General features: G+C 31.3%; 2 protein-coding genes across 2 annotated transcripts; one reads left to right on the top strand and one right to left on the bottom strand.

Moving 5' to 3' along the window:
• Positions 1 to 1839: 1839 nt before the first annotated feature.
• Positions 1840 to 2949, top strand: LOC133328174 (proteasome subunit beta type-6). Its single transcript, XM_061536733.1, has 3 exons — positions 1840 to 1913; positions 1990 to 2464; positions 2816 to 2949. The coding sequence occupies exons 1-3, from the start codon at positions 1869 to 1871 to the stop codon at positions 2947 to 2949; spliced, it is 654 nt and encodes a 217-aa protein (XP_061392717.1). The 5' UTR covers positions 1840 to 1868.
• Positions 2950 to 6871: 3922 nt separating this feature from the next.
• Positions 6872 to 10674, bottom strand: LOC133328196 (monocarboxylate transporter 9). Its single transcript, XM_061536754.1, has 6 exons — positions 10594 to 10674; positions 10251 to 10517; positions 9979 to 10185; positions 9422 to 9886; positions 7452 to 7617; positions 6872 to 7374 (listed from the first exon to the last, which is right to left on the bottom strand). The coding sequence occupies exons 1-6, from the start codon at positions 10672 to 10674 to the stop codon at positions 6872 to 6874; spliced, it is 1689 nt and encodes a 562-aa protein (XP_061392738.1).
• Positions 10675 to 21396: the final 10722 nt, after the last annotated feature.

The following is a 21396-nucleotide window of genomic DNA, read 5'->3' as shown; positions in this document are numbered from 1 at the left end:
TCGAAAAAGTATTCGATAAATTATTGTTATAATTTATACCTTTTATTTATACTTATATATGGTGCAAAAATTGCTAGACCAAAAAAGACTCTGTTGATCTGGTAAAAAACTTTAGAATATTGGAATTTTGTATACAAATATTAAAGTACATTTACATATACGATTTTAAATCGACTCGATTAACGAAATCCAGAAATACGCCCTAATTGTTTACACATACCTTTAATCATGATTTAAATACGGATCAGCTGATGTTTGTTAGTATACATACAAAATTATAAACTTGCTGCAAAAATATTTGTTTGCAATTTGAACATGAAACGAAGAATTACAACAATGGAAATGTTTTTGCAATGGTGCGATCGTTTAGAAATTTTAAAAAACAACGAAAAATAAAAAAATCTATAAATAATTGTTATTTAATTTTTTGGTTACCGTTAAATTTAAAAACAAACAACATGTGAATGTTGGTACATTGTGAGAGAGTTGTATTTTTTAGCACAAAAACCGCGTTGCATCTCAGTAATATCATGATTTCGATCATAATTTAAAATAAACCATGCCGCACGATGATTTAATTTTGTATGGTAAATCATGGTAAATTTAGCCTGATTAAGAAATCATGATCAAATCTTATATGTAAATCCGCTTTTATAGTAAATATAAACTACATATGTCATGGGCTGTATATACCCACATGGCATCATCCATGGTTATTACAAGGTAGGGCACAGCTACCAACTGATTAAAATTTATCCTCACATCAAAATACATATTTTGTGTATGTTTGTGTATTGTTTTGAATACTATGTCAAATAAATTCAAAATAAATTGAAATATATTTAAATTTAATTGATATGAAAATGATATTTCTAACGCGTCCGTCTGGAAGTAATTACTTTGGTATGGATGAAACAAATATTTCGGTATTCCCTACTGGATTTCGGAATGAAATCATAAGCTTTCGTTCATTTTTCGGGTTTGTAGTGTTGACAAAATGTCAAAAAAAAAAAACACATCAACTTGTTGCGAATTTATATTTTATATTTTGGCAGATGAAGCCACCACATACATAGTTGCTTTTTTGTTATTCAACCCAAGCTGCCCTTCCTTGTATTATGGTACAAATCCAGTGGATTATATTTGATGTATACGCCATGGAAGTGACATTTGAGATCGAGTGGATTTCGTAAGTATAAACGCAGCATAACGCGGTAAAATCAATTTCATTTCCATTAAATTATATATATATATATATTGGGTGGTTTGAATTGATAATTCCTTTTAATATATGCCAAATAAATCCTCATGAAGTATGTTAACCTGCAAAAGAGTTATAATCTAAAACGACACGTATTTTAGAACTTTTTACAGGGGTTAACCTTCTTTTTGAGGATTTATTTGACAAATGTGTAATGGAATTGACTTTTAAACCCCACTGTACTATAAATGTCGTTTTACTTCAATCCCTTTTAAAGCGCATTAACATTAGAATTGTTTTCATGTTAACCTCCTCTGTGAGGAGTTATTTGACATATATGCAATGAAATTGACAATATAGTTAACGAAATCCAGTGCGATGTAAACGTACTATTAAATATTTCTGAGCTCCACAACAAAATTGTAACAATAACAAATATACCACAGTTTGGGTACCACTGGATTTATGTTATTTAATACGTTCGCAACATGTGAATACACCTAATGAAATCAATCGGAACTATCAACCATCAGTGAATGGCGTCATAGGAAAATAAGAAGCAAACCAAAAAACATTCAAGTCATTTTGCAAAAGACCAATTTGCGAATAGCCGGAAAGAATTTTTTACATTTTCATTAAGAAAACCCATTAAAATAAATCCCTAAACATGGTTTTTGGAAATGACTGGATGGATGCTGCCCACAGCACTGGTGTAAGTAGTTAAAGAATAGCATCCCAATTAAATTTCAAATTAAATTAATTTGTACTTTTTGGATCCCCATTTCCAGACCACTATCATGGCCGTGGAGTTCGATGGTGGTGTTGTCATTGGTGCCGATTCACGTACCAGTACCGGAGTCTATGTTGCAAACAGAGTCACCGATAAATTGACACGCATTACTGACAAAATCTATTGCTGTCGCAGTGGTTCGGCTGCTGACACCCAGGCTATTGCCGATATTGTTGCCTACTCACTGAACTATCATGAAAATCAAACAGGCGAGGAGCCTTTGGTTGCGGAAGCTGCTTCCGAATTCCGTAACTATTGTTATAACTATAGAGATTCATTGGTAGCTGGTATCATTGTGGCCGGTTGGGATAAAAAGAATGGCGGTCAGGTGTATTCGATACCATTGGGCGGTATGTTGAAACGTGAAGCCTGCACAATTGGTGGTTCGGGTTCGAGTTATATTTATGGTTTCGTAAGGGAATTCTTTAAGCCGAACATGAAGAAGGACGATTGTGTGGAATTCGTTAAGAAAGGTAAGTGTGTGTGTATGATAAACAAATTAATTATGGCAATAATAGAACGCTCATGAAATCGGCGACTATTGTTATAACAAGAATTTATTTAATATGACCAGATCCACAAGATTTTTTAACCGTTAATGTAAGTCCTGTTTTACATTAGGCAATTTTACTTCCTGGATTTCCTAAGATTGCTGAAATTCTCGTCAACTCAGGCATCAAAAAAAAAAAAAAAATACCGAATTGTAATTAGAATATTCTAAGAATAATCAGGACTAATATTTAAATGTTAACTATATATAGCAGAAATCTATAACAATATTATCACTTAAAAAACATGATATTTTCTCATTTCCTTGTTTTCAGCCGTCCGCCATGCTATGTATCACGATGGTAGCTCCGGTGGTGTTGTACGTATTGGCATTATTACACAGGATGGCATTGAACGTAAATTATTCTTCAACACTGAATCTGGTGAGGCCATCGTTGCCGGTCAATAAAAAGTACACACCTATATATATATTTCGGTTTATTGAATATTAAAAAAACACTTTTGTAATAAATTTAAAATGTAATGGAAAATAAAACTTAAAATCATTATGGGGCTTCAAAGAAGCTAAACATATAAAGTTATGGTTATGAACTCATCGAGGCACCTGTGGAAATATCAATGAGCATTTTTTCAAGGATTTTTACTTTTTAGGATATGGTGGGCTAGAAAGTTTCCTACCAAGTCACTCAAAATCGATCAATTTTATTAAAACTGTGTCAAAATAAACTTCATCAGTATAATTCTAAATATGAACTAACAATAAATATATACATTTTTACAACAAACTACTTCAAAACAATTCGCTCGACAATTCCTCGGGAAGATTAATCCGAAATAGTTGTTGAAGAAACAAATTTGGTCGACTCTGGGAAGCAGCTAAAATTTAAACGACAAAGGTAAGTAATTTTTGTGTCCCAATCATATGTTCTCTATTCATTTTCGAAATTCAAATTTGAGGACTTGGTTACTTGGGAGTTACACAAGCCACTTTTCTTATCTCTCTCCATCGAATTCAACTGAGTTGCTTACGAAAGTTACATGTGAAAACTCCGACCGAATTAAAAAAAAATATTTATTCGAAAAATCTAAAATCATGTTAGGATCGTGTTATTTTTTTTTCTATTTGAGGTTAGGTCAGAAAAAAATATTTTTATAAAAGTTTTTAAGGTGAAGCTCAGTTGGTTGCATATATAATTTACAAAAAGCGATAAGAATTATATTATTTTTCTAATTTTTTGTTTAAAAAAGTTTTGGATTTGAGGTTAGATCAGAAATGATTGTTTTGTGTTTTGAAAACGTCTAATTTTTGGTTAGAATAGATTAATTTTTTAAGGTTAAATCAGAAAAAATATTTATTCACAGAAAACGATTAAATTAATACTTTTTAAAAATTAAAGCAAAAAAAACTTTAAATTTTAGATTTGAGATTAGATAAGAAATAAATGTTGAGTGTTTTGAAATATTTGTTACTTAAATTTTTATGCTCCATTTGAGGTTTAAAAAAAATATTTAATTTAAAAAAAAATATTTTTTTCTTCATTTTCATTTTTTTATTTAGAAAAAAATCATATTTGAAGTTGGATCTGAAATAATTGTTTAGTGTTTCGAAAATGTTTAACTCTTAAATTGTATATTAATTTTATTTAAAAATCTAATTTTAGGTTAGAATCGTATCATTTTTTGATTCAATTGGAAAATTCTAATATTATGTTGGGATTGTATATTTGCTTTATTTGAGGTTAGGCCACAAACATTTACAAAAAAAATTTAATTTACAATTTTTTTTTTCATTTTTTTATATTTTAAAAAATTTTCACATTTGAGGTTAGATCAGATATAATTTTTTAGTTTTTGGAAATCGTTTAACTTTTTAATTTATAAATTAGTTTAATTTAAAAGTCCAGTTTTAGGCTAGATTCTAATCATTTTCTGTTCAATTAGAAAAATCTAATTTTAGGTTAGGATAATATAATTTTTTTCTATTTGAGGTTAGGTCAGAAAAAAAATTATTTAATTGTATAAAAACTTTTTAGTGAAAAAAATTATTAAATTCTAATCTTTTTATATTTTTTATTTAATTAGAAAATCCTAATTTTAGGTCAGGATCAGGGATGGCCCGTGTGACGAATTTTTAGTTTTTCGACTGTCAAAAAGGTGTAAACGTCGAAAACGTCATATACCTGTATAAAATGTAATAAACGTGGTAAACGTCATTTATATCAATATTATCAGCATACACAGTTATTTTCAAGAATATATATTATTTTTACATATATCTGACTATTCCTTACTAGAACTGATAACAAATTTTTAAATTTTTCGAGAAGAAAATTTTGAAATTTTATATGGATTTGAGTAAAGCATGCGTAATTTCCAAATTGATTAATGGAAATAGCTATTTTGTCAAAAACGTAATGGATTTGGGTAGGTTTCCGACGTTTCTGACGTATGTATTATTCGTCGGAAATGTATGTCATTTACGTCACTGTTTCTGACAGGCCATCTCTGGTCAGGATTGTATATTTGTTCTATTTGAGGTTAGGTCAGAAAATTATTTAATTGAAAAAAGTGATTAAAATCATAGTTATTTTTATTTTGTTTTATCTTTTAAAGGTTTCAGATTTGAGATTAGATCAAAAATAATTGTTCAGTGTTTTAAAAACCTTTAACTCTTAAATTTTCATATTTATTTAAAAGTATAATGATGAAAGTCAAAAAAGAATCGATTCTAACCGATAAAGAATCGATTAATTTTTTTAATCCAATTAGAAAATTCTAATTTTTTTGTTAGCATTCTATATTTATTCTATTTGAGGTTAGGGCAAAAAAATATAATTGAAAAAAGAGATCAAATTTAGTGTTTTGAAAAAGTTTAAATCTTAAATTTGTATATTTATTTAATTTAAAAGTTGAATTTTAGTTACAAATATTATTAATTTTTTATTCATTTAGAAAAAAATCTATTTTTTTCTATTTGAGGTTAGGTCAGAAAAAATTATTTTTCATTTTACAAAAACTTTAAAGTGGAAACTTTGCATATATATAATTTGAAATATATGGTATGTTCCAGTACTTTTTTAATAGTAAAGCTAGTAAAATGGAAACATTTCAAACTCGCTCTCAGAGTACAAAATAATTTGAAAAGTTCGGGAACGCAAATCTAGTAAATATGCCAAAATTAGATGGCAATACTTCAAAATCAACACAACAGCCAATCAGAAGTTGGCATTCCTGTTTACCTTTTTACCCGGTAGATTCTTTTAGGTTCGGGAACGGAACTATACTTTACGTAAAGTCTTTATTATTATACTTTGTTCTATGGGCCAGGGTGGTGTAAAACTTGAATCAGATTAAAAAAAAGCTTTGATTCTGTCGAAAAAAGATTTTGTTTTTTCATCTCATAGGTACAGTTGACGAAACAAAACACATTTCCTTTTGAGGGGTTTAAATGGCATCTTAATAGACGTTTCAACAGGTGTCACACCAGAATATTCGTTTGGAATTTCTTATAGCTAGATGAGAATAGTTTCTTTGAATCTTAAAAAAGTCCTCTACACCTTTACATACACCTGTGAGTTTCGTAACGCTTCATGTCCTCGCAAATTTTTTGTAGATGGTAAAATGGGTTTACCCAGATGAATCCATTTATTTGATGTTCTGTGTTCAGATTACATTTCTAATTAAATATGCAAAATACTGAGTTTTTATAACATTAAATAATTTTTTCTCACTTAATCTCCAATGAAAATAAATGATATGATACTAATATAAAATTAGAAATTTCTAATTGAATAAAAAATTTGATCGGCTTTTTTTTAATTAAATATTTATTCTAACCTAACCTCAAATATAAAAAAAAATATGGTACGATCCTAACCTAAAATTCGATTCGATAAAATAATGCTTATATTTTCCAAAGGAAATTAAACAAAAATAAATATGTTTTTTTAATATTTGTTTTTTTTCTTCATTTTATTCATTATATGGTTAATATAATTTGCCTTATAAAACTATACATATTATATATCATAGTATATAAACATAAACTTTAAAAGTAATAAAAAATTGACAATATCACAAGTTAGAATTGTGTATAAAAAAAACTTTAGATTATTCCCACAGTTTTATTAAATATATATTATTTTATTTGTTACAAAACACCCACCCATTATTGTGCAAAATCTTTTTTTTCACATATAGATTTTTTTTCCATAAAAAATAATCACTATTTGCTGACAAACTTATCTTATGTCTAATAATACTTTAAAAAAATGCCGTCTTAGTAATAATAATATTATAATAATAAATTCACAATTATGCTCTCCTTAATGATTAAAAAATATATAGTATTTATATATGTATGTAAATAACTAACAGTCACATTGCTTTGGCTTAGTTGTTGTTGATGAGGTGGTGTTGTTGGCGTTGTCATTCAGGCTTTGTTGTTCTTCTGCTTCTCCTCCTTCTACATCCATATCAGTACTTAATTTCTGTTGTGGTGCATTTGCGCTTGCCCCCACCTCCTCCTCATCGTTGTTTAGCCTCTGAAGACGTTTCTCCTTAAGATATATACGATATCTATAGAACATTTCCGGGGTCCAAACACAAATTACAAACAACAATAAAGCATTTTGTGCATGCAAACATATCACATAGGATTTGGTAAAATCTCGTACCCAACCGAGAAGTTGACCCACACTTATGACTAGTACACCTTTGGCAATCATATTTAGACCCAGGCCACCGGGTAACTTTTCCGGTTTGCAGTGACCCGAAATTGTTAGATTATTATTGAGAACAGTGGCTGATTTGGTCATGCCGGTAAAAATCGACATAACAATAATGCTGGTGAGGTCCACCGATTCAGCAAGGGCTGTAAAGGAAGGGAAGGAATTTTGAGGTTAGTTATCTATTGTAAAATTTGAATTAAAATTATTTTTGTTAACTCACCAGCTCTGGATATTAGCAAGCCCACTGTGCCCAATAAGAAAATAAGACGATAAGGGATTTTCAATTTATCTGTAATGCAGGGCAATAAAAGTCGGCAAATGATATCAGCACCTGCCATTATAGACATACAGGTAGCTGTGGTTTTTGTGGTATAACCAACGGAGTCCTATAATTAAAAAATACGATATTTTACATATTTTTTTTTATTAAACAAAATTATTCGATTCTAACCTCAAATTTAAAACTTTTTAAATATACAAAAATTTAAATATATATAAGCGCTTTTTGTAATTTTTTTATTCGAATTATAAATTCTGAGCATTTACTTTAGATGTTTTTATAAAACGAAATAATTTTTTCAGACCTATCCTCAAATAGAAAAACTGTATATAATCTTAAAATAAAATTATTTTTTTCCAATTGAACAAAAAATTGATCGAATCTAACCTAAAATTGGAATTTTAAATTAAATAAATTTCATATTTTAAGAAGAAAAGGGTTTTATAACATCAAGAATTATTTCTGATCTAACCTCAAAACTATTTTTTTAAATATAAAAAAATAGAAAAAATATAAATTCTATAAGGTATATTTTAAATTATAAACTTTATAACATTTTTTTTAAATTAAATTTTTTTCTGACCTAACCTCAAATGGAAACCAGTAGGGAAAGTTCAAAAGTCGGACGGGGCCAACTATATGATCACCACTTTGGTTACATACAATCAATCTGGACCTAATTCAGTAACAATATTGGCAGTATGGTGATTCATTTATATAAAATCGGACGAAATTATATATGGGAGCTATATCTGAATATGAACCGATTCCAACAAAACTTCGCATACATCAATCTGGACCTAATTCAGTACTTAGTGCAAAATTTTGTCTCAATCGGATAAATATTGGCAGTATGGTGCTCCATTTACATAAAATCGGACGAAACTTTATATGGGAGCTATATCTAAATATGAACCGATTCAAACAAAACTTAACACACATAAATCTAGACCTAATTCAGTACTCTGTGCAAAATCTTGTCTTAATCGAAGCAATAATGGTAGTATGGTACTCAATTTACATAAAATCCGACGACACTATATATGGGAGCTATATCTAAATCTGAACCGATTTCAACAAAAATTAACACACATCAATCTGACTCTTTGGTGCTCCATTTACATAAAATCGGACGAAACTATATATGAGAGCTATATCAAAATCTGAACCGATTCCAGCGAAACTTAGCATACATCAATCTGGACCCAATTCAGTACTCTGTGCAAAATTTTGTCTCAATCGGACCAATATTGGGAGTTTGGTGTACCATTTACATAAAATCGGACGAAACTATATATGGGAGCTATATCTAAATCTGATCCGGTTTTTCCCAAATTCAATAGGGTTCCTCCTTGGGCCAAATAAGTGGCAGGTGCCAAATTTTATTAAAATTGGATCATAAATGCGACCTGTACTTTATTCACAAAAATACATGGGCAGACGGACGGACGGATGGAGATGCACAAATGGACTCAGAAAGTAATTCTATACATATTCTCAAAAGGAACTATGGGCCTATCTCGATTTCTTTTGCCTGTTACAAACATATGCACAAAGACATAATACCCCGTACCACAGTGTGGTGAAGGGTATACAAATATCAAGAATCATAACCTAAAATTAGATTTTTCTAATTGAATAAAACAAATTATTTGATTCTATCCTAAAATTAGATTTTCTAATCGAATAAAAAACCCCCAAAACGTTAAAAAATAAATTTTTAAAATATATATAAATTAAAAAAAATTTTAATTTTTATCGTTTTTTGTATAAATATAAATACTGAGCTTTTTATTTTAAGTTTTTATAAGTTTTTTTCCGACCTAACCTCAAATAGAAAAAAAAAATCATATGACCCTAACCTAAAAAAGTCATTAAATAACCTCAATATAATTACATAGTCTCCTTACCTGCAAAAAGCTTGGAAAGATCATTGTGAAATTTATCGTTGATGTATAGACCAATGCCATGCCAATGATGATGCTCAAAAAGATGGGATCTTTTAATAATTCCAAATCCATAGCCTCGATAACACGTTGACACATTTTGCGACACAATGATGAGTCACTGCCACAACAGCTGGCTGTTGATCGTGGTGGCGAGGGTGATGGTGTCTTTTCCAATGGCATTGTTGTGGCTTTATAAATTTCAATACGCTCCTGGCGTGGTAACAAAGAAACCTCTTGCGATTTTTGTTTATCCATATCCGTATCATTCTGGACAATTTTAATTTCCATAACTGAGTCCTCACGTTGGACTTTGGCTTTGTCTGCTGCTGTTGCTGATGATGATGAGGGGATTATGGTGAAATGTTTACGATTATTGTGTTCAGTTTTCTTGGGTGTTAATGGTTTTAACAAAAGGGCACCAATTAACTGTAAAAAAAATAAATAAATAAAAAATATGCAAAATAATGTAAATATTTGTGTGAATTGAAAAATAATGATGAGGGCAGCTTTATACTTACACCAACAAGAGAGAGTATTGACATCGCCAACACAGCAATACGAAACCCATAATTATCAAGGAAAAATCGCACAATGTGTGGTATAAAAACTTGGCCAAGACCAGCTCCAGCCAGAGAGACACCAACGGCGCGACCTCGTTTGCTGGTAAAATATGAATTGATGGCCATAAATGTTGAGGGGGCTATTAGGCCCAAACCCAAACCGACCTGGAAATAAATTAATAATTATATTTTATATTTTTTTAATAACAAAAAATCATTGTTGGACTTACAAATAAACTATAGCCCACAATAAAATGCCAACCCTCAGTGGCAAAGGCACACAGACTAAGGCCAAACGAGACCATTACACAGCCACAAACGGCCACATTGCGTGGCTTAAAACTCTTAATGGCCGGCCCTATAAAGAGGCCCGAAAAATTCAAAGCCAAACTATTGAGATTGGTAATTAGGGCGGCCGTAAAGGTTTCCTGTTGCATTTCCTTTAACTGGGCCCCAAATAGCAGGCCAAAGACGGATAAGATTGATTGATTTGTCATCTAGAGGAAGGAACAGATTTGAACATTAATTAATTTTACTATTTCTATATTTTGTATTTTTACAAAATATACTTACATTGATTAAGGCCACGGCTGCCACCACAACCCAGCCCCAACCTCCATCGGGAGGTACAACGGTCGCAGCTGATATATCCATTTTAAAGTTAGTTAAATATTTACTTTACAAGTCTGCAAATAAAAAAAAAAAAAATAACAAAAATGAGAACAATGTAAACGAATTCGAACACAAAGAATTGTGAGATATTGCGTTGTTTCAGCAAATATGTTTTGCGAAAGTGCATCAACTATAGAGCCAACATTTCTGTATCAACAACAAATGGTTTATATCTTTAACTTTATGATTCCCTGGAATTCTTTCTTTTGGTTGGTAATATTACGAATGTGATTAAACTTTAAAGTAAACGTTTCGATATCAACAAATGTTTCATATCTTTAACGTTAAGGCTTCCTTTTTGTAACCTGACTATTGTTCAGTTCTTCTACCACCAAGAGTTTGTAATTATGATGCGGTTTTTTGTTTACTCAGCAAAAAAATGTTTACAATTGTGCTAAAGAAGAAGCACAGACGTTATTAATAATGAATGGGAGGGATTGCTTATCTTAACGGTCGTTTATGGCCACCGCTGCACAGCACATTCTGATAAAACAACTAGCCAAGTTAGCCCCTTTTTTATGTGACAAATTTAAATTAAAAATAAAAAAGATAAACAAAATATTCTAGTCGGGGTTTTTCAGATATTTCCGATATACACAGCATTGTTAGGACAACAAACCAGTTAGGAAAGTTCAAACCAAAATTTTGTCTCAATCGGACCAATATTGGGAGTTTGGTGCACCATTTGGCGAAAATTGGACGAAACTATTCGCATACATCAATCTAGACCTAATTCAGTACTTTGTGCAAAAGTTTGTCTCAATCGGATAAATATTTTCAGTGTGGTGCACTATTTACATAAAATCGGACGAAGGTATATGTGGCAGCTACATCGAAATCTAAACCGATTTCAACAAAACTTTGCATACATGAATCTAGACCTAATTCAGTACTCCGTGAAAAATGTTGTCTCAATCGGACCAATATTGGCAATATGGTGCTCCATTTAGATAAAATCGGACGACACTATATATGGGAGCTATATCGAAATCTGAACCGATTTTAACAAAACTTAACACACATCAATCTAGACCTAATTCAGTACACTGTGCAAAATTTTGTCTCAATCGGAACAATATTGGCAATATGGTGCTGTGCTACATTTAGATAAAATCGGACGAAACTATATGAGAGCTATATCGAAATCTGAACCGATTTTAACGAAACTTCGCCTACATCAATCTAGGCCTAATACAGTAGTATGTGCAAAATATTGTCTCAATTGGACAAATATTGGGAGTTTGGTGCACCATTTACCTAAAATCGGACGAAAATATATATGGGAGCTATATCTAAATCTGAACCGATGTTCTCCAATTTCAATATGTCCTTGAGGCAAATAAGTGAGCATGTGCGACCTGTACTTTGTTCACATGGACGGACGGACACACATAAATCGACTCAGAAAGTGATTCTATCCATATTCTCAAAAGCCATGGGTACATCTTTTTTCATGTTACAAACATATGCACAAAGGCATAATACCCTGTACCACAATCTAGGTATAAAAAGGGAATAAGGGGCCTGGTTGAACCTCTCAGACATTTGTTGGTGGGGTTACCAAGAACTCCAAATCGTAGGGGCACTGTTATATGCCTGCATCGAAAGACCTTTGTACCAGGCTTCAGTAGCGGGACCACACTGCCCATTTTCCAGGATTCTGGAACTATGTTGGCTGGTTAACGACAATTTGAGGTCTAATGTTAAATACTCAACTCCAGGTTCATTCAGCTGCTTAAGCATTATCGTTGATATTGCTTTGCTTCAGGTGCTCCAGTCTGTTGACTTCCAGGGTAATTTCTCGCCACCTTGGGTCTTCAGGGGTCGTACGACGGAGCTCATCACGCTCATTAGCCAATACCGTTGCCTCTGCTGGGAAGTTTGGAAAACAACTGTCCACGACTATGGAACAGTTTTTTATAGGAAAAAAATCGCCAGAAACTAAAAAGGACTTTTTCCTGTGATAACAAATTTCCTCAGCTATGAGGATGGCATTTTCCTAAAGGAACAAAATTATTCAGCTTCTGAGGAAGATTTTTTCCTCTAGGACTTTTTTCTATAGGGAAAAAAGCCTCGGCCATTGAGAAAGACTATTCGTATTGGAAAAAATCCTGTCATTGAGGAAGACTATTTTCTTATAGGAACAAAATTGCCAGCCACTACGAAAAATTTTTTCGTATAGGAAAAAAAATAGTCAGCAACTAAGGAAGATTTTTCTAAGTCCTCTAGGACTTTTTTCTATAGGGAAAAAAGCCTCGGCCATTGAGAAAGACTATTCGTATTGGAAAAAATCCTGTCATTGAGGAAAACTTTTTTCGTATAGGAAAAAAATTAGTCAGCAACTAAGGAAGATTTTTTCTAATAGGGAAAAATTATCAGAAACTAAACAAGACTTCTTCTGTAAGAATAAAAAATCCTGAGCCCCTGTGGATGGAATATTCCGATCGGAAACAAAATTCAGCTACTGGGGAAGATTTTTTCCTGAAAAAAATTATTCAGTCGGCACTTCATCTAAACAAACATATGCTCTCTTAATTTAGATTTGTCATTTTTGGACATAGGCGGGAGTAACATGAGCATTTCTGATCCAGTGTGTTGTTTCAGATGTTAGATGATGTACTTTATCCAATTAGACTTTAATAATATCTACCCATTTCATCAGTAATAGTCTTTCCGACAAATAAGTACATATGGCGTTTAACTCCTCAGCCTTTCGATTAAGTCATCTGCCTCTTTCTCTTCCACATATCAATCAATCGATCTGTGTGGATTTTTTACACTCCCGAGGAATGCCAAGATACAGCCCCTTTGACAGATATTCAATAACAAAAAACATCGTATGAATAGTAGCAATGATGGTCGGAATTTCCAAACTCTTTCAATTTCTTTTCAATCTCTATGACAATTTCAACACAATGAAAGGGACTCCAACGATCACTTCGAGATGTTTGAAATGATATGACAAATTGTATCCACACTCCACCTCTTATGTGGAGTAGGGTGTGGAAGATTTGTGTTTTCAACAAACTTGTTTTAATAAAAACCGCCGTGTAAATGCAGTCATATATTTCGCTGCGATTATAACTCCCATCATTAAGCTTTGTTTACATATGTACCGGACTTTTATCATGATTGTTGCTCAATTTTGACAAAATTTTCATTTCATATTCATTTAATATCAGAAAACTTAATCAGTGTCATATAGCAAACAGATTTGTTATATAATTTTTTTAATCCAATTCGTTGGGCTTATGATTTACATTATTTGAACTTCCTATTTCAAGGTTAAAGATAGGCAGACAACATTCAAGTTTACGTGTTCCCATCAAAACGAGATGATAAATATTGGCTGTTGGCAATAAACTCTTCATGGGAATTTAGAAAAAATTGTATATTTTTGAATGATAAGATATGAAGCTTCTGTGGGTCTTTATTAGGGGGTGGTAGATTTTTAGATTTCACATTTACATAAAAACAAAATATAAACATTAAATTAAGCTCAAAACATTTTTTTATAAATAAAAAAATGTTTTGAGCTTGGGTTATTATGTTTTTTTTATTACCGAAGCCTCCCCATCCTCAATGTTATGGTCCAAAAACGTCTTATTTGGATTCCTATTCGAAAGAATTACAATAATAGACCATAAAAACTTGTGGACAATTGGACTACGCGAAGAGAATTGTATTTTAATTTAAATTTAAGTAGCGGAACTTCTTAAAACTCTCCTATGGACAGGAAAAGTGACAAACCCGTGCGTATTTTTCTTTTAATTTTAAATTTAAACACAACCGTTACACTCCACATAAGACGAACAAATGAAAACCAAATGGGTTTATTTTTAAATTTCTTTTTTGAAAACCCATACCGCCGGCAGTATGAAGTTATGCCCAACAAAAAAATAATATGGTTTTACTCAGTATCAAAAGACTTAAGGTATTTTATAACAAGTAAAAAAATGTTAGTGGGTATTGCCGACAGATATATACTCCTCCCAGCCTACGGTTTGTTGAGGTTTTCGGAATTACATACAGGTTTTATAATTTGCTTTATATAAGGTAAGTTGTCGGAAACGGTTCTTCATTGATTTTTTTTAATTTTGTGGCGGATATTTTTATATTACCCAGATGGTTACTATGTAGAAATTTAACCTCTCACATTGTCATCAACAATGGAACGCCATAATCGTACAATCATTCGCATACATTACGATATCTATGCTGTCCGGTTGTTATGCTGTGCATCTTACGGAATCCATGTTGATGGGAGGAGTAGTGCCTTCTTCGTAAATTGTGTTGGTAACTCCTCGGCTCGGAGTGCCCTTATGTGACGTAGCACAATCCTTTTCGCTCTGTCACTTGCGGGGTTCTCTATGAATTCTAGGTTAAAATAATCCAGGTTTGGTAAAGATATTAGGTTGTGTAAAGTTTGGTGAAAAATCGGACCCTTTGTGGGGGAGGTACCAGAAGGAGTTGACCAAAGGGTCCACATCTTCGGTCTTGATCTAGGATTGGTAAAGATAATTAGTTGAGCAAAGTTTGGTTCAAATCGAATAGTACGGTCGCATCTTCGAACTTGAACGTTTGGGAGAAATATTACGATATGTAACTTTGGGATGAAATCGGTTACTCCCTTCGAGATTTATCGTGCGCACCAGTCGGCCAGACATTTGTAAATCGACTAAAAATTGTGTGAAACGGATTTGGTCAATAGTCATAAGGCTGAGGGCATAAAATGGATTTTCTTTTAAACTTTAGAAACACATATTTTGGGAAGTACTGATTTCTAAAAAAAAAAAAGAAATATGGGAACAACTATAGTATAGTAAAAAATGATTAGATTTTCTGAATTTTTGTTTCCAGAGGTAGGTATTTTTACCCTAATTATGGGTATATGTTTTTGTTTTTATGGGAAAGATCAAGTACGGGTTCTCGGTTATACACATCCGGATGAAAGGGTTATCTCAAACATTTTTGGAGGTACAGTCAAAAATCTGGGTTTTGGACCCCAATTTTTTTAACTCCCTAGACTTGGTTGTTGCTGTAACAGCCCTATTGCTTTTACACAATGGGCTGAGGTTACAGACGTTGGCCGAGTATAACTCGGGTCGTTTCGGGTAGTAGCCCCTCTGTCGTTGAATCGTCTAGGCTTCGTAAAAATAATTGGTTGTGCAAAGATTGATTCAAATCGATCAAATTGAGGGAGTTCGGGTACGGGTCCCCGGTTATACACATCCGGATGAAGGGGTTATCTCAAACATTTTGGAGATACAGTCAAAAATCTGGGTTTTGGACTCCAATTTTTTTCTTAAAATCCCTAAAAGTCGAACTTGGATCTATTATAGTCCATCTCCAATCCTGACTCAAATGATAGACTACAATTTGCCCTTTCCAAAATAGTGCGATATGTGGCTATATCTGTTGTGGATCTAAAGATATGGTCCTTAGAAACCTATAAAAACAACCATAGAACCGGATATAGCCGGATACACAAACTTTCGGGTCAAATAACCGGTTACGTTCCCCATGAAAAAAATGTATTCCCATAATTAGGCTAAAAAAATGCCTACCTCTGGAAAAAAATTCAGAACAATCCGATCGTTTTTACTAAACTAATGTGAAGCCCAAAATAACAGGTCTTATTTGGAAACCCACTTAAATAATATTACAGTATTTTATTAAGTTAAAAAAAAAAATCATTTAAATATGCAAATATTTCGTACCACCCCAATGTCAGCACACAGAACTCATATAGTATTTACAAACAAACCTATAAACTACCAGCCAGCCAGTCACCAGCGGTAGTATATATATGTGGACGGAAGCTATTTTGTGAATTTTTTGACACCCAAAAAAAGCACGCCTGTCACAACTTTGTTATTCTTTTGTCAAGCACACTCACACGAAAATGTAAATATACACACACATATGATCCTTTGTTGTAATTGTTGTAATCAAAATTAATACGATAATAGGTAAACCAACAACACATCAATGAAGATGGGCGCAAAACCTTTTTCTATTTTTCTTTTATATAGCACTTCTGTTGGTTAATAAATATCACAAAACAATGTCTCATTTTATTATTAAAACACATTCTATACTTACAAAATAGATGACAACTGACCTATTTGTTATAGTAGTTTGTATAAATTTACATAATATAAATTGCAAGAGTTTTTTTCTTGTTTCCTCGTATAGTAATGTTTGTTTTTTGTTATTATTTGTATATTACAATATTTAAATGTTTCACTTTCTTTTGCACACGCCAACGACCGACCAAAACAAATAGACGAAAATAATAACAACAACAACTACACGACGAAGAACAACAATACAAAACAATTTACAACGACCGTACGGAACAACACGTCTGCAAGCCGTTGTTGAATGAAATAAAATGTTGAGCTTCTTCATGAATTGTTGTGGGTTTTTGTTGTACGAACGCAAAAACAAATGTTGCTAAATTTTTGGGTTTTATTTCGTTATCATCATTTTTTTGTTTTGTTTTGGAACACAATAGAAACGTTAAGCGTATGACTACGTTTACATTAATCATATTTAAAAAAAGTCTGTCATGGCTTTTGTATGGAAATATGTGTGAAATAAACTATGAAAAGACAACAGGCATGATCAAAGACTTCCGTGTAATGCCAAATAATTATAATTGTATTAGGTAGAATTAATTGAATTGATCAAAAGAAAATAAAAACATATATGTGGAATAAATGAACTTTCTGCTGCTATTGTGTTTTTGTAATCTTTGCGTTAATTAGTGGATAACGTGACGTAGATGACATACAATGGTTTTTTATGGCATATTAATAAAACAGCTGTTTTTCTTAACCCTTTATGGCCCAATGTTGCCCACAGGCAACAAAATGTTTTACAGCATAGATTTAATATACAGCTAGTTGATATATATTCTTTGGATTTCATATATCAAGACCTGATTATAGACTGAATATATCAAAAGAAAAATTTAAAAAATTCAATTTTTTTTGTAAAGTTGTGAGCTTTTCAATGTATAGAGAAGAAGGCAAAAATTTGTACAGTACCAATTTGTGTATACAGTCCAAATTATTTAATTCGCTTCGTATTCGAATTCTGCCATATGATTTATTTTGGATTATTGTAAAAAAGAATATAGAGAATAATTTAAAATGTTTTCTCTGACGATTTTGCATTTGGTTTTCTCGATCTTGGACTTTTATTCGAACGCAAAGATGTAGCGATTGTTTATATCTTATATAGGATAGTTGCTTTAAATTGTTCTATGACTACGGAACAAATTCGGGGATCAAAGGGTTAAGTAAAATCATGGTTAATACAATTTTTTCTCAAAATGGCTTGTTCTATCAAATAAAAAAAAAAATTGAACTAAAATTAAACTGTAATAAATTCAAATTTGATTGTAATCAAAATGATAGCATCTTATGGCACTGTTACACGAGCCATCAATGTCATTTGTAATTTTTTCTGTAAAGGAATTGGCAATTAAAACCCACTGGGTTAACGAAATCCGGTTAAATGTAAATGTACTATTATGGGCCACACGACATGTACAATATTCAAATTTGACAGTACATATGACATTGATGGCTCGTGTGACCTATTAATAAGTGTGTCTGGTTACTTTTCCAGTAACATTTATTCAGTAAGTTCCAGTTCAGAGAGTAAGTCGTTTTTAGTCTCTTTTGCTCTTTTACTGAGAAAAGTAAACAGACAACATTTAGTAAGATTTTGCAAATAAACAGCTGATTCAAAAAAAATTTGATTTGCGCCAAAATAAACAACAAACAAATGATTAACACAATTATTTGTATTGCATTTAATATTAAAAATAAAATGAATAATAAAAGATAAAATTGATTTGGTATGTTCCCCGGGAACATTTAAGCTCCCTGCATCAATACATTGCTCTCTATCTGAAACTTGCCTAAAAATATATAAGGAATTAGTTTCTAATTTAATGAAACTTTGCATTACATACTAATTTTCTTCCATTTTCTGTAAATAACTTCAAATTGAACTTTGCAAATTAAAAAAAAAAAATAATTTTTGTGTTTTGTCAGAAAACATCTGATCAGAAAATGGCTGAGTTGCAAAATCTTACTGAATAAAATTCTTTCAGTAAACTCCAGCAACTTTGTTGTTGTTCAATTGTCAAACTTGCTCTCTCACTTGACTCTCTTTTACTGGATTTTTGTGTAAACAGACAACATTTGGTAACAATTGTTACCAAATATCGAGTTAACAGACAGAGCTAATAAAAAGCTATCATTCATAAGTAAAAACATGGCAAAATAAATAGATAATTCCATTTAGCGCAGCTGACGATTCGATTAACTGTCAAACTATGTAGTTTCTACTTGAATTCGATGTGCAATATTGTCAACCATAGTCTGGATACAAACAAATGTTTTTGTTATGATACATCACCTTCATGGCATAATTATGGAAAGTACTCCCATTTTAGAAATTGATAATGGCAACCCTTTTTAATATGGAGTTCACATATCAGTTTCAAATAACATAAAAAATAAATTCCATAAAATTTAATGTATTTCGATTGTCATATTTTCAAAAAATTAAACAAAATATATTCTCTAAAGCTTCAGATTGCTCTCAAGATTTAACCACGGTTGTTACATTTCGAAAAAAGATATTTTCATTTACATTTTGAAAGCTGAATACTGTCAAAAGCAAATTTATGAAAAAAATTTAAACATATATTATAATTATGCCATGAGTAAATCCTCATAAAGTAGTTTAACCCTGCAAAAAGTTCTAATGTACATGCTGTTTAACAAAAAATAAATAAATATATTTGCGAAATCAAATTTTGTCGAATAAGGTCATGAGAAATGGAAGGATACTTAAGGCGCGTTTAGACCATAGCTTTTATTGTGATAATGTGCATTATCTCGATTTACCTCGGTATACCCATAATACAGTTATACAAGGTTTTTTGTATAGATCAATTAAAATTTATTGATTTATATTCAGATCGAAGTCTTAAATATTGATGTTTATTGAAATACATTTTTCTATATTTCATGAGTGTTTTAAAAAACATATCGAATTGGGAAAATATAAACCAAAAATGGGTATAAAATGGCATGTGCTAGTCAAAACTTAAGGTGCTTTTACACAGTATGTATTTTACATATGTGATGTCACTTTATTTAAATAGCAACTCGAACTGTGAAACATACGGAAATTTCAACGTATCAAAACGATATGTAATTACATATGTATTTTTTCCGACGCGCTCTATTTTTGTATGTGAAACATAAGAAAATCAGCTGTTTGAACGAAACATATTGTTGGATGAAAATATTTTCAATTGCATGTCATGGCATAATTATACAAGGTAATCTCATCCAGTCATATGTTTCCTTTAGAAAATATATATTGTTTATTTTATTGAAAATATGTCAATCGACATACATAAAAACTTATGGAATTTATTTTTCATATTGCCATCATAAAATTCTCAAATGAGACTACCTTCTGTAATTATGCCATGATAAGACCTCAAATGTCAATTCCAGTGGTTATAATACACTGGACTTTTGAACAAGATTAACGTGAAGTATACCACATGGCCCGTGTTAATGTACTCATACAGTAGGTGTCTGGACAATTACAAACAAAATATATATATATATATATAATTGAAATGCGATATTATCATTTATCTTTCAGTTGCTTTTATTTTTCATCTATGAATCATTTTTATTGGGTTTTTTGAAATAAAATGCGCAGTTATTGAAAAACAATTTCTTATTAATTTTGAATACTAATTGTTGTCGCAAAAAATCTATGCAGTTGAAAAATTTAAGATAAGTATTTTATAACATGTGTAAAAAAACTGTAAATAAAGGAAATTTCCCGTAATTTGTGGAGTCATGACTTCATTCCAAATTTTGGCTACCAACACTTTTTTGACATATACACAAAGGCATATAGATTATGATTTGTCATGAAATTCACTCGCTGTAAATGTGCCCTTAATTATATCATTTCCTTTTTTTGGTATACCTAAATAAATATCAGCTGATTGTCATGTTTTTCATCTAAAGGTTGTTTATTTGGCATATGTATGTACAAAGGAATGTACATGATTTGATATGAAATTAATTTATTATTTCCTTTTTAGTATATCCATGATGCAATAATAAGGTGATGCATCACAACAAAAACCTTTGTTTTTGTCTCGACCATCTGTCAATTTTGTCCTTATAATATTTCACATGGTTTAGAACATTGCACATCGACTTCAAGTTGAAATTACGCACTTTGACAGTTAATCAAGACATCAGCTGCTCTAAATGGACTACCTATTTATTGTGCCATGGGTTTTTGTTTTGATACATCTCCTTATTGTTGCATCATGTGTATATCTAAATAAATAACAGCTGATTGTCATAACTACCTCTAAAGCATGGCACAATAAATATGTATTCAATTTAGAGCAGCTGATGTCTTGATTAACTGACAAAGTGGTAAATTTTACTTGAATTGGATGTGCAATGCTGCCAACTATTATAAGGAAAAATTTGACAGATAATCGAGAAAAAAAATGTTTTTGTTTTGATACATCACTTTATTATTGCACCATGCTCTAAAGGTTATGCTACATTTACATAGTATGTGTTGTATGATGCGCAATGATTTATTTAAATTATAATATGTTTCAGT

This window comes from Musca vetustissima, unplaced genomic scaffold, assembly GCF_032173495.1.
Source record: "Musca vetustissima isolate MV318-11 ecotype Yass unplaced genomic scaffold, APGP_CSIRO_Mvet_v1 utg92886, whole genome shotgun sequence".
Classification (NCBI taxonomy): domain Eukaryota; kingdom Metazoa; phylum Arthropoda; class Insecta; order Diptera; family Muscidae; genus Musca; species Musca vetustissima.
This window is presented reverse-complemented; position numbering and strand designations above follow the sequence as displayed.